Source organism: Cryptomeria japonica, chromosome 1 (genome assembly GCF_030272615.1).
Source record: "Cryptomeria japonica chromosome 1, Sugi_1.0, whole genome shotgun sequence".
NCBI classification, from domain to species: Eukaryota; Viridiplantae; Streptophyta; class Pinopsida; order Cupressales; family Cupressaceae; genus Cryptomeria; species Cryptomeria japonica.
The window spans coordinates 230129604-230144846 of NC_081405.1; the positions used below are offsets into that span (position 1 = coordinate 230129604).

At 37.1% G+C, this 15243-nt stretch overlaps 1 protein-coding gene across 2 annotated transcripts in view; it reads right to left on the reverse strand.

Moving 5' to 3' along the window:
• LOC131035366 (protein RST1) overlaps nt 1-15243 on the reverse strand; it is a 198453-nt gene that overhangs the window by 13724 nt on the left and 169486 nt on the right. For both annotated transcript variants that reach the window (XM_057967040.2, XM_057967039.2), the window contains exon 19: nt 14370-14552. In XM_057967040.2, coding sequence (XP_057823023.2) covers nt 14370-14552 — 183 coding nt within the window. The remainder of the gene's footprint in view (nt 1-14369; nt 14553-15243) is intronic.

A 15243-nucleotide genomic window follows, 5' to 3' on the forward strand; every position in this document is an offset into this window, starting at 1 on the left:
AATTAAAGCATCCAGATTTACAATAAGATAGAATAATTGAGCAAGATTCTGTCACCCTTCAGCCTAATTACTTATTCAAACTGCAATAAGAAAAACCTAAAAACAACTAGAATATGCTGTATAATCTTGATATAACTAGAAATCAGAAATTATTATAAAAGTAACAATTAAATCATACCAAAATAACTCCTTGAAGTCTGAACGCTAATATCACTCTACTGATATGCTGATTTGGGACCTGAAATACCTTTTTAAAACTGCAGAAGAACTTGACCAAAATGTATGGCAGCTCTTTACCAATTAGAGCAACAATTATAAACAAATAAACTAAGGCTGCAGTGGACTCCTCAAACCAATGCACTATCTTCTTTCAAAGGCTCCGATCTTCTTTATATGATTTGTCTTTGACCTTGGCTTCAACATGATATGGTATGGAAGCTATTGGAAAGTTGTGAACCTTCCTTAGGGAATAATTAATTAAAAATGTTTCCTGAATTTTCTACAACGTTCAATCACCATTAACTCTTCAAAAGCAGGGATAAGATTCACTACGGGCAACCTCCAAGCTGGAAATCAAACCAAACTGAAATCAACCCCATTCTCTAATTATGAAAATCGCACGATAAAGAAATCTGGAAAACAGTTCAACAATATTGTTGTATTTTTATGAATATATCAAGTATCAACACATTACAACAAACTGATAATTTTCACACCAATTTGAAAGCTAGAAATTCAATGCAAACCAGCTCAATGGCAATACTTGTGTTGGTTGAAAATTTTGTACACATGGGAAGGCGTGCAAAATTATGGTTCCAGCCACAACATGTGAGTTAAAAACTCTCCTAATTTTAGGGGAAGGCTCCCCTTTTCCTACTATTACAAACTACACAATAATCTAACTTGGGTGTGCCAAATTATGGCTTCAGCCACAAAATGTAAGTTAAAAACTCTCCTAATTTTAAGGGAAGGCTCCCCCTTTCCTACTATTACAAAGAAACTATAACATATAAACACTTATCTAACTTGGGTGGGACAACATCCATTTCTTTTTTTTTCAAAAAAGATGATATTCTTTTTCTCTTTTTAGAAAAGAAACTGCAACTAAAGTAACAAATACAGAAATGTAGAAATTTCAAGAACAATAAAGATGCTTATATGAAAGGAAGCAAAGTTTTCATGAAAGCGCAAAGTCTTCCATCACTTCCCCAAGACGGGAATATAGAAGCAAATCTCAAAGACTTCACTTGTCTACTATCCTATCTACCTTCCAGAATGATTAGTATAATAACAATGTACAACTTACAACAGCTCAAAGTTTGTGGATATGGTGCACCTCTAGACTACTATAAATAGGAACAACTACAAGCACAAAATCTTGTAACCTCTCTCTATTATGAACACTTAACTATGCTAACTTAATCCTCAATACTTGAAGCACAGAGTCTACAAGAAATTAGATCAAAGCTCTTTCCAACAACCTGTTGTGACGTTTTCACACATCGCCCCATTGCAAACGGAGACCCTTGCTTTTTTGCTTTTTAGGGTTTGTTTTTTGGTCTTTTAGGGTTTTGTTAGTTAGCCTTTGCATTTTGAGTGTTGTCGGGGAGATCAATAGGATAGCAAGTCCGGCTTGAGTGATGTCCTGATCCTGAAAATTTGGCTAAGTCTGAAAGTCCTGATCCTGAAATTTGGTTAAGTCTGGAATGACCTGATCCTGAAATTTGACTAAGTCTGGAAACTGAAAAACCTCAAAAAACTAGATTTTGCAATATAACTCCTGGAGGTCTGAAACCACTCTCAAACATCCTGAAAGTATATATGGAATATAACTTAAAGGTATAAGTGACATTTCCTTCTATCTTTCTTCTTTCTTATACTTAAATGTTATATTCCATAAAAATTATCCTGATAGAGAGTTCAAAAAGTCAAATTTCGCTCCTGTCCTTCATTGAGGATCCAGAGCGAATTTCGCTCCTGTCCCTCTCCAAGGGACCAAGGCAAAGCGCTCCTGTCCCTCACCAAGGGTCCAAGGCGAAAAGGCTTATTTGAGTCATTCCTGACCTTGTTTGGTCAAATTGAAACATCAAAGACACAATGAAGGACGAAATCAGCATGATAGAGCATCCAGACTTGACAATGAAATGATGAAGTTTTTTGCCTAGAAGATCAAATTCGCTCCTGTCCCTCACTGAAGGACCAGAGCGATTTTCTTTATATGCACAATTTCAAACCTTTTTTGGACATTAACTTTTATTCATAGCATGAAGTAAGGTGAAATCTTCCCTAGCAAAGGAAATTTGAGATGAAAATTGTAGTGATTTGGCCTTGAGGACAAAAATCGCTCCTGTCCCTCACTGAAGGACCGGAGCTTGATTTTCAAATTTGCACTGTTCTTGCAGGATCAGGACAATTTTATGATTGGAAGAGATCAAGGAGGGCATGTTTTGTCCATTGAATATAATTTAAGCAGGCTACAAAGGAGTAAATCAACCCAAATGACAAAAAGTGCTCCCGTCCCTCACTGAAGGACCGTGCCACTTTTTTCAAGTTTCTCCTATTTGTTTGATATTTTATGGCAAAACTTGACTTGGATGGGAAGGACGAAGGATGTTTTATGCCTTGGACGCAATTGAGAGATTTAAAGAACAAAAGGGTACGCCAAGATGTCAAAAGTGCTCCCGTCCCTCACTGAAGGACCGTCCCACTATTCCAAAAGTGCTCCCGTCCCTCACTGAAGGACCGTCCCTCTTTTCTAAAAATACAAATTTCTTGCAAAGGCAAGGCAAGTTGCGTGATTGAAATGAATGAAAGAGGGCAAGATTCATCCATTCAAGATAATTTGGAAGACTAGCAAAGGACGAATTGGCTTAAAAATGAAAAAGTGCTCCCGTCCCTCACTGAAGGACCGGAGCTTGAATTCCAAATTTGCATTATCCTTGCAAGATTTAAGTGATTTCGCGATTTGAAGAGGTCAAGGGAAGTGTGTTTTATTCGTTGAATATAACTTGAGTGGCCTACAAAGGAGAGAATCAACCCAAGTTGCAATAGGCGCTCCTGTCCCTCTCCAAGGGACCAGAGCGATTTTCTCACAGGACAAATTTCTAGCAAAGGTAAAGCGAATTTCGAGTTTGAGGTGAATGAAGAAAGGCATAATCGGTCCATTGGAGATAATTTCGAAGGCTAGCAAAGCACAAGTGAGCTTATAATTGCAAAATCGCTCCTGTCCCTCACCAAGGGACCAGGGCGAAAAACACATTAACAAGCCTTCCTCCTCAAATTGGGACGAATCCAGGTCAAGGCACAAGATTGGAATGATATTCAAAAATGCTTCAAAGAGGAATGAAGTTACAAAGACCACAAAATTCGATGAAAATTGGCCAAGGCGCTCCTGTCCCTCACCAAGGGACCAGGGCGAAAATGTTCTAAGGCACGCTCCTTCTAAAGATCAAGTGAATTAAACTCAAAGTTCCCAATAAAATGCCATTTTGAACGTCAAGGATGAGGTTTTGAACGTAAAAAATGAAGGATGGAGGACAAAAATGCAGGAGTGCTCCTGTCCCTCTCCAAGGGACCAGAGCAAAGTTATCAAAATTCATTATTTTTTGCCTTATTTTAGCAAATCGCACTAGATGCCAAGTTTGCCAAAAAAACTTCGAAATATTTTTAAAAATTCTAATTAAATTGGCATTTAATGAAAATCGCATAGCATTTAATAATTAATTTTGAGCCTTTGAAAATCGTTTTTTTTTTATTATTAATTGAGGCATTTCGAAATTAATTATTATTAAATTAAAATTTAAAAAGAAGAGCGCTTGAGGTATCATTTTTTTATTGCTTAATTAAGTCGGCCTTCTCCTTTTATTAATCCTTGTTTATTTTTTTCCACCAAGTCGGCCTATGGAGAGATGTAGAAGGTGAGCGCTCTATATATTTGGGGTGTGTTTTTCATTATTCAAATCATCCACTCATTGTTTCAAGTGCGATTTGGAGAAGCAAGGAAGGAGGTGTGAAATCTAGCTTGTGTGGAGCGAACTTCTACCAAGTGTGGAGACTAAGGAAGGCGAAATTCATCTTGAAGGCTATTGGAGAGGCGTATTTCTTGCTAGATTGGAGGGTAAATTCCAGATGTTTTGAAGGTGTTGAAGGCTAGAGGTGGTGGAGTTGATGCTTGTGAAGACTAAAGGGGGCCCATTTTGCTAAAGGGAGTCTTGATCTACACTTTGCCTAGCGAATTCTCCTATTTTTGCATCATTTTTTAGAATTAATTCCCAAGTGAAGGTATGGCGTAATCACCTTGGCACCATTTTTTGAAGATTTAAATTTTGCTTTGAAAGTCCTAAATTAGGAAATGATAACTCAAGATTTATCATTAAGTTTCCTAATTAAAATCTTGAATCTTCCTTTTAAAGTTTAATTTATAGATTTCAAGATATATTATTAATTGTGAAATGTTGTGTAGGTATCAAGATGGCGACTCCAAGCTCGAAAGATCTACAAGTCGGAAGACTCTCCTCAAGGAAAATCAAGCCAGATCAAGGACGGTCAAGCAAGGACAAGGGCGACCTCCTCCAGCCTAGCATCGACAAGGACGGCCTTCTTTGGACTAACGTCATCAAGGGCGACCTTCTCCAATCCAGTATTCCAAGGCGAGGTACATCAATCATCCTGCAAATCAAGGACACAAGAAGCCAGAGCAAAGGGTTCGTTGAAGAAGCAGGTAGTTCCAAATGAATTAATTAAAGCTAGCTTCTCAACAACATCAAGTTGAATATTTACCAAGTTACAAGTGTTAGACGAGGTGGCACCCTAGTCATCACTTCTCCAGTCAGTGTGGTCCACCTTAGCATTTCCAGATTCAATGTACCTAACTCATGGAAGGTGGCACAAACTCCGATGTACCTACCCCAGCTATCCATTGGTGGAATTTTCTAGAGAGGACATGTGTCCAAGCAATACAATTTTATCATTGGTCAAGCATTAAATGTTATGTAATGGTTGTAACAAACCCTAATTAGGGTTTTCATTGTTGAACCTTGGCCATTGATCTCGAATTGATCTAAGCCATCGAATGGTATTGAGGGCACTATATAAGCCCTGGCATTTCATTTTGTAAAGGCAATAGTTAGTTAGGAATAGTTGGAAGCAGTTAGAAGATAGAAATAGAATAGTAATTAGAGTAGAGTAGAGAGAGAAGGCAAAGATTGTTGCCAAGATGTTGTTGTAAAAGACTTGTAACTTCATTGAAGAAATGGTGAAATTTATGGGTCGATTCGACAATTTGCATGGTCTTTATACTTCTCGTATTTGATTTCATGTTATTAGATGAGTGGAAGAAATGTGCTTGATTGATGGTGAAATTCGTATATCCATACTACTAGCAGTTTGTTGATTGCAGACTTGCCTTGTGTAGTCAACTGGAATCATTCAGCTTAAGCTTAACTTCAATTGTCGCTTCTTCATTGATATGCATCAACCTGATGGTGTCTATGCCTGCAGTGATGATTTGAACATCATAAAGCTTTCCTTCGAAGATCGCACTAGCCTTGAAAAGATGGTCCTGTGATGTCAAAACAAGACTTAGTTAGAATTTCATCAAAGATCAATCATTGCTCTTACATTCTTAGTGTTAGGATTAGATCCTTTCCTCGCCCTCATCTTTTTTCCTTTTTTCAAATCTAAGCTAGTAAGAGACTGTGTTCCAGCAATATTCAAAGTAGATCAGACGTTCAATTATCAAATGTAAGTCCCCTTGTGATTCCAGCAAATCACATCATACCACAGAGAGCTTATCCACACGTAGAGACCCTACATACAAGAACCTTGAAGTCATCCCGATTGATCCTTTTCGCGACATCTTCAGCATTCGGAGGCTTTATTCAAGAGAGGATAAGGTACCCTTGGGTATTTTATTCTGTGTTAGGCAGTGTACAAAATACACGTCAACACAACCTCCCTAGAATCTCAGGTATATGCAGAAAAGTATATCACTATGACATAAGAACACAATGGATATATGAACAAGGCTTCAACACAAAGTCTGAAACTCAAATGTCTTCTTTATATTGCTTGAGGAACCAATTTACAAGTATAAAACACGAAGTCTTTATCACTGTAAATTTTTGTAGAGTTTTCTTGCTTGCTAAAAAGAGAGATATTACATAGAGCACCCTCCAATATATATAGGAGAGGGGTTAAGAGAAAAAAGTGAGACAAGTCCAGCTAACTAAGACTTATTCCACAACTAACTATGACTTATTCCAAATTACAGTCCTACTGTCTTTCAATTTGTAATTTGTTTACATGTAATTATAAGTTACAAGAATACAAGTAATGTGACTACTCGCAACTACAATTTTTGGCATTACATGTAATTTGTCAAAGGGAAATTACAAATGCATAATTGAAACTAATCTAAGTGTCCAAGACATGGCTCTATTTACATCATAATTGAAACTAATCTAAGTTACATCATCCTCTGTCTAGGAGGTCTTCATGCTACTACAAGATGCTAGCACTTGAAGTATTCAAGATCAGTGAGGGTATTTGTCTAGGAACATCAACTTACATCATTGATAGTTCTCATGTCCTTTGCCAGCGAACTCCAACCTCATCTTCTTGCTTGGGGTAATACTGATTCTTCATAAGAAGTTCTCTTTGTGCATATGACATTATACTCTTTTCAATTTACATCACTATTGTCATCAACATTGGCTTTTGCTCACTTTCTTTTCATGCATTGAGACCTCTTGCAATCGGGTTTAGAAACCCGATTGAAAGTAATCAAAGTGTGTCTCCTTGTAGTCGGCTCTTACATACCCAACTGCAAGTATTGATCTTGCAAAGGGAAAACTTGGTAACGAGAGTATGTGGACACAAAAGGCAAATTTCGGATCTTGGGAAGCGGAATGCAAGTGCAAGTGCATTGCAGCGAACTTGGAATGGGGAAATGGAAGAATGCAAGTTGGAGAAAAAACATTGAAACTTACACTTGAAATTGGGTCTCGGAGACCCGAATGCAAGTAAGCCTTTTTGCATGATTGGTATTAGCTTGCAATCAGGTCTTGGGGACCCGATTGCAAGTGAGCATGGAGATTGCAAACTTGTGGTAAGGATAAGCTTGCAATCGGGTCTTGAAGACCTGATTACAAATGAGCATACTTGCAATAAAGAGAGCAGTGGGAGAAACAAAACTGCAATCAAATCTCAAAACCCCGATTGCAAGTGAAAGAGATTAGCAAGGTAGGCACAAACTTGCAATCGGGGTTTTAAGACCCAATTGCAAGTAAGCACATCAAAATGCTCATACAATGGTGGCCCGATTGCAAGTGCAATTGAACTTTGAAGACAAGGCAATGAACTAGAAGAACATACTTGGAATCGGGCCTTATTGCAAATAAAACAAACTTTATAACAATGAGTTGAAATCAGGTTTCTAGAACCCGATTACAACTAAAGTTCATTTACTTGCAGTGACATCCAAAAGTTCCTACTTGCAGTGACATCCAAAAGTTCCTACTTGCAATGAGGAACTTGAAACCCAAAATTGCACAAAAAGGTAGGAAAATGAAACCAAAAACCAACCAAAACTTGGACAACGATGACAAACGCACACACTGATGATTTAACAGTAACAAATACGAGTTTTAAACCTCGTAATGTTGTTTGTAACTAGGAAAGAGGGTTCGGATTGCCTAAAGGCAACATTCGAACCCCTATTGGACTGGGCCCTTCCCTTAAGGTAACATGTAGGACTGGACCTAAAAGGGTAACGTGCCCCTAAACAGGACCAGCCCTAAATTAACTACGCCACACTAAATTAACTTGGCGCCAAAATACATATATTCAATCAAGACCAACTTGGGGTTCTATGGGTTAAATGCTCATATAAATAAAGATCAATTGCCAAACTCAAATCATTCATTCATTCTCATGCAATCAGCGAAATTATTCTGCAACTAAGTGTGCGAAATTTAGAAGAGAATTGGATGAATTTATTCAAGGAGATCAAAGGCATTTGGTGTTCCTAATTTCTGTTAGAGAGCAGACTTGATGCAGACTTGGTGTAATTAGAAGGGCAGATCTAATATGATAAAAAGGAGCAGATCTGAAGAGTCCAACTAAGTATTGCATTGGTACAATTAAGATTGAATACATAATCTGACCTGTGGGTCTTTAGTGCTGGGTTTTTCCTCCTTGGAGGTTTTCCTAGGGTATTTGTGTTGGTCTCTTGTGCACTTGCTTTCATTCTTTCATTTACTTGATTATAATTTACTTAATGTTAGCAAACAATTAAATACTGAAAATCTGATTACTGATCAGGGTCACAAAATTTAATATGGTATCAGAGCTAAGCTAAGGTGTTACTAACTTCAGATTTTAGTAAATCATTTGTTGCATCTAGTTGTTGTTTGTTTTCAAATAAAAATGTCAAGTTTGAGGGCTGAAGATAGACTTGATGGAGCCCTTGATTTTGCTGTTTGGAAAGTCCGTATTCTATTGATCCTTGAAGAGAATGAACTGCTTAAATTCGTAGAAGAAGAAAGGCTGTCCCCTCCTGAAGATGCTAAAGAACTGAGCAGTTCAAGAAAGACTCCCTCAAGACTAGGAAGATCATAATTGAATCTGTCAAGAATCATCTTGTCACTGTCATATCAAAATTTGCTTCTGCCAGGGAAATGATCAAACACTTGGAAGGGATTTATGAAGTCAACAACCTCAGCAGGGCTTTTGCTCTAAGGCAGAAACTACTTCACATCAAAATGAAAGAAGAAGACTCAATCATGGCCTACTTCATGAAGATCAATGAACTAAAGGACAAGCTAAGTACTCTTGATTGCCAAATTTCAGATAAAGATCTTGTCATGATTGCATTAAATGGTCTACCTGATGAATGGGAACCATTCATTCGTAGCATTGGTGGAAGAGCTGATCGTCCCAACTTTGAGCATCTTCAATCTGATTGCATTGAAGAGGAATCTCGAATTGAGGTAAGAGGAAAACTCAAGAACTCTCACAAAGATGATAATCATGTTCCCATAGCTAAGTCTAGGAAAGGTGGGCATTGGAAGAAAGAAAAGAGAAGCAAAGACTTTAGATCCTCCTCCTATGATCCAAAGAAGAAGTCAAGAGATTCCTCCCACATTCATTGTTTCAGATGTGATAAGTATGGTCACCATGCCAAAGATTGTCACAATGATCCTAAGGAAAGGGAAGTCAATTTAAATGAAGTTGCTGAAAAAAATGAGGATCATCTTCTTATCTCTGCTCTATCAAGCAACGTTCCTACGGACAGTGATACTTGGATAATTGACAGTGGTGCCTCCAGACACATCTCAGGTTTTCGTGAGCATCTTTCAGATCTGATAGAAAAGGATACCAACCTTCATGTGATAATCGGTGATGATGCTCGATACTCGGTAAAAGGTTCTAGCACTACCTCTTTAAAACTAGATTCTGGTATTTCCTTACAACTCTGTGATATCCTTTTTGTACCTGGTATTAAAAGAAATCTTATTTCCATCTCTGCTTTAGAAGATAAGGGTTTGCAAATAGCATTTTCTGAAGGGAAATAGCTTGGTCTAAGAAATCTTATTTCAAAAATGCTCGTGTTATTGGAAATAGATGTGATAGTTTATATAAGCTTGCAGCTAATCCAATTCAAGCTCTCATTCATCAAGCCCCTAAATCATGCGTGCTATGGCATAGAAGACTTGGACATCTACACTTTCAAGCTCTTCCCACTCTCGGTAAAATGGTTAAAGGTATGCCTAAACTTAGTTTATCTCATGATGATGCTTGTAAAGGTTGTGCAATGGGTAAGAATGTGAAGAGCCTTTTTCATAAAAGTGATAGTAGGGCTAAAGAAAAGTTAGAACTTATTCATTCATATTTATGTGGTCCCATGTTTGTAGCATCTCCTAGCAGCTTCCTTTATTATGTTATCTTCATAGATGATTTCTCTAGGAAAACATGGATTTACTTTCTTAAATCTAAAGAGTCTGAAGAAGTCCTAAACAGATTTAAAGAATTCAAAGCCTTGGTTGAAAACACTACTGGAAATCGAATTAAATCTTTAAGGTATGACAATGGAGGTGAGTACACCTCAGGTAGTTTTTATGATTTCTGTATTAAGGCAAGAATTAAGAGGGAGTTTTGTGTTCCCTACAATCCTCAGCAAAATGGAGTTGCTGAAAGAAAGAATAGGACCATTGTTGAAGCTGCAAGAGCCATGATTCATGATCAAGACCTGCAACCTTTCCTATGGGCGGAGGCATCCAAAACAGTAGTTTACATTTAGAATAGATGTCCTCATCGTGCTCTAAAGAATGTAACCCCTGAAGAAGCCTTTACAGGAATCAAACCTGACATCAGCCACCTAAGGATATTCAGGAGCCCTGTGTATGTTCATGTGCCTAAAGAAAAACGAACCAAGTTGGATCCCTCTAGAAAGAAAGGCATCTTAGTGGGATACAGTGAATCTTCCAAAGCCTTTAGGATCTACATTTCAGGTCAAAGGTATGTTGAGGTATGTAAAGATGTAACTTTTGAAGAAGATATTGCTTTCAAAAGATCTAAAGGTTCATTATCTGATAATGATGATATGGTGATTGAAAATCAAGATTCAAATGTTGATGCTACCCCTGAGATACAGAAGGAGTCCACTGACCTCCCAGATCAGGAAGTTTAGGATGATCCAGTAGAACCCATGGACTCTACAGATATACCTAAGGATATTGTGGTCAGTAAGAAGAGGCCACTTTGGGTTAGAAACACTATTCAAGATGCTGAAGGATTTGTTGCTCCCAAAGGAACCTTTAGAGATAGCAAGAGACCTCAAAATCACGCCAACTACATTTTTGTAATGTGTAACATCATTGAGTCTGAACCTCACGATGTCAAAGAAGCTATGTCTCATCATGCTTGGAAATTAGCCATGGATGAAGAGTATGGGTCATCAAGAATGATGTTTGGGACATTGTACCCAGACCCAAAGGTAAGTCTGTTGTTTCTTCTAAATGGTTGTTTAAAATTAAGCATAATGCTGATGGTAGTATTGAAAAATATAAAGCTAGATTTGTAGCTCGTGGTTTTTCTCAAAAAGAAGGAATAGAATATGAGGAAACATTTGCTCCTGTTGCTAGATATACTTCTATTTGATCTATAATAGCTATTGCTGCAGCCAAAGGTTGGGAGCTGCATCAAATGGACGTTAAGACAACCTTTCTCAATGGTGTCATTGAGGAAGAAGTCTATATTGAGCAACCAGAAGGTTATGTAATCCATAAAAGAGATTTTCATGTTTGCAGGTTGAAGAAAGCCTTATATGGGCTCAAACGGGCTCCTCGTGCTTAGTATGAAAGAATTGATAAGTACTTACTAAGCTTAGGATTTTGTAAGAATGATGTTGATGCTAACATTTACTTGAAAATATATAATGATGATATGCTTATTCTGGTTTTGTATGTGGGTGATTTATTTCTCACTGGTGAAAATAAATTAATCATAAGATGTAAGAAAGAATTAGCCTCGGAATTTGAAATGAAAGATTTAGGCCTAATGCATTACTTCCTAGGGTTAGAAGTATGGCAAAAACCCAATGAAATTTTTCTAAGTCAAGGAAGGTACACTATTGATATTCTAAAAAGATTTAGAATGATGGACTGTAAACCCATGTCTACTCCTATGGAATCTAACTTAAAGAAGTTAAGTGTTTCTACAGCTAACTCTGATTTTGCAAATCCATCTGAGTAAAGGCAGTTGATTGGATCCTTGATGTATCTAGTCAATACTACACCAGATATCTGTTATGCTGTGAATGCCCTCAGTCAGTTCATGAACTTGCCTAAACTTGTTCACTTGGTTACTGCCAAGCACATTCTAAGATACCTACGTGGCACTATTGGTTATGGGCTGAAGTATTCATTTAATACCTCAATCTTCTTTGAAGGCTATTCAGATTCAGATTGGGCAGGAAGTGTCAAGGACAGGAAAAGTACTTCGCATATCTGCTTCAACTTGGGCTCTGCAGTAATCTCTTGGGAATGGAGAAAGCAATCTTCGGTAGCATTGAGCACTACAGAAGCTAAGTACATTGCAGCATCTGTTGCATCTAGAGAAGCAGTGTGGCTTCACAAACTTCTTGTTGGATTATTTGGTCAATCTAGTGGTCCTACCACTATTCATTGTGATAATCAAAGCTGTATAAAGATGTCAGTAAATCCTGTGTTCCATGACCGGTCCAAACATGTGGAAACGCATTATCACTTCATTCGGGATATGGTGCAAAGAGGCACCATTCAGCTGAAGTATATTAGCATAGATGAACAGGTTGCAGATATTCTTACCAAACCCTTATCCAGAGTGAAGTTCAAATACTTCAAAGACAGACTTGGTATTGTGGTAAATGAAACCCTGGTTGAGAGGGAGTTTCAATCTCAGTAATTCTATCTGCAGCGTTTTGATCATTCTTTGCTTGTGTGCAAGAATGAAAGGATCCACTCTATGCTTGTGTGTTAGATGGAAAATTGTAATTATGTAAAGACCCACTTGTGTATTACACTTTCTATGCTTGTGTGCTAGAACCGTCCTATGCTCGTGTGCTAGGTGGAAGATGTAATTCTATGCTTGTGTGCTAGATGGAACTCTAAAGGTTCAAATTATGTATTCTCTTCTTCCCTAGTTAAGAGGGAGTGTTGTTTGTAACTAGGAAAGAGGGTTCGGATTGCCTAAAGGCAACATCTGAACCCCTATCAGACTAGGCCCTTCCCTTAAAGTAACGTGTAGGACTGGACCTAAAAGGGTAGTGTGCCCCTAAACAGGACCAGCCCTATATTAACCACGCCACACTAAATTAACTTGGTGCCAAAATACATATATTCAATCAAGGCCGACTTGGGGTTATATGGGTTAAATGCTCATATAAATAAAGATCAATTGCCAAACTCAAATCATTCATTCATTCTCATGCAATCAGCGAAATTCTTCTGCAACTAAGTGTGCGAAATTTAGAAGAGAATTGGGCGAATTTATTCAAGGAGATCAAAGGCATTTGGTGTTCCTAATTTCTGTTAGAGAGCAGACTTGATGCAGACTTGGTGTAATTAGAAGGGCAGATCTGATATGATAAAAAGGAGCAGATCTGAAGAGTCCAGCTAAGTATTGTATTGGTACAATTAAGATTGAATACATAATCTGACCTGTGGGTCTTTAGTGCTAGGTTTTCCCTCCTTGGAGGTTTTCCCAGGGTATTTGTGTTGGTCTCTTGTGCACTTGCTTTCATTCTTTCATTTACTTGATTATAGTTTACTTGATGTTAGCAAACAATTAAATACTGAAAATCTGATTACTGATCTGGGTCACAAAATTTAACAGTAAAACATGCCTTAGAGAAGAAAACTACGAATTTTGAGTAAAAATTTGTTGGGATTGTTTATTTTTTGAAAATTCAAAAATTGAGACAATAGCTTGGATGGAATTTCTCCTTCAGAATGGAGGGTTTTTCATCCTCAACTCCGTTTGCCAACAGGGGTTTTTCCTAAGGCAAGAAATGAACACAAAGGATCTAGTTCAGAAACAAGAGTTTGATAGATATATTGATAGAGTTACAAATGAGTTTTCTAACCTTTTTTGTAAATAGGGAATTAAAATTAAATTATTCACTTTTACCTCCCAGAAATCTTATTTAAATTGACTTTTAAAGCTCTAGTAAAACATAATTAAAATAACACTAAGAGATACAAAGGCCTTATTGTGTCGTATATAGATGGCCTGGAAATAGTAAATAAAGTTGGCAATAATTACAAGTCTGAATTGAGTAGTTATTTAAAATTTTAAATAGTTCCCCTGACCCAAGCCATTAACCTACAGGAAATTAGAAAATAGGCAAAGGTACCATGTCACACACCTAGAGCCAAATGGGGGACATGACATATTAGTTTGAAAGCATCTGGGTTGGTGAAAAACATAACATTGGAATAAAAAATACCAATTTGTGTTCTTTGAAAATGTAACTATTATATTTAAGACATTAAAAATTTTAAAAGAATAATGTGTAATTTAAGAAGAAAACGCACTAAAGTATTCACATGACTTCGATTGCACTCATTCACTTCTCACATGCAACAGGCCTTACCTTTAAAAGGCTGCAAACAGTCTCATACCTATTCTTCCAATCAGTAGTGTACTAACTATTTAACAAGTACACAAGATTTCAAGAGAAATTTGTCGAAGAGAAAATGTAACTATTATTTTAAGACAAAAAATGTGGAAAATAACATGGAAAGATGTTAAAATATTCAAGGACTTAGGTTGCATTCATTCTTTTCAACACATCAAAGATATCATTCCTCTCACGCAACAGGCCTTACCTTCAAAAGGCTGAAAATGATCTCGTACCTATTCTTCCAATCAGTAATGTGCAAACAAGTAGACAAGAGTCCAAGAGAAATTGCAGATGTCCACTGCTTGTACTCATGAGCATCTTGACCCAACCAATGTAATAGAAACTCTGATGCATCAGGAGCCAAATTATGCACAGAAGAAGGCAAAACCTGAAAATGTTTAAGAAATGATAGTAAGAAAATCTTTACATACTGAGATACAATTTTAGCAACAATTCTAATGAACACACAAATGCACACACTATACAAGACATGATCAAGCACAATATAACAACTTAAGGACTTCAAACAGAAATCATGCTAATAAAATCTTTTTATGATGTAGGCAAAACATAATAATCTACGTCATATAAGAGATATGATTTTATCTCTTGAGACTTCACCATTTAGATTCCCATGGGAAGTGCATAAAAACATAACCTCATTTATATGTATATCAAATATAAGTATTGATTCCATGGCTTAAACCTATTGTAGCTTCTGAATCTAGAACCATCACATTACCTAGTGGTGCAGGAGCATTTAGTCCAAATGAGTCACTTTGATGTGAATGTGGTCTAATGATAGGTTTTTAGGTGTTTTGTGTCTTTTGTCAAATAAGGTCCTATGGACCATTTTGGTGATGATTTGTAGTCAATCAATGTAATAGGGAACCCTTTTGGGTTCATGGTTCAAAGTTGTCAAGAAATTGTCAATATTGTCTTAAGAGGGGCAAAAAGTTGTCAATATGCCTCCAATGGCATTTAATCATGTATGAAGGTCTATTTGACCTCTTTGAACTTATTTGTAATCATTTGGAGTCATAGGAGTTCCTTTTAGGGTTCCGTAGCAATTTTTGTCA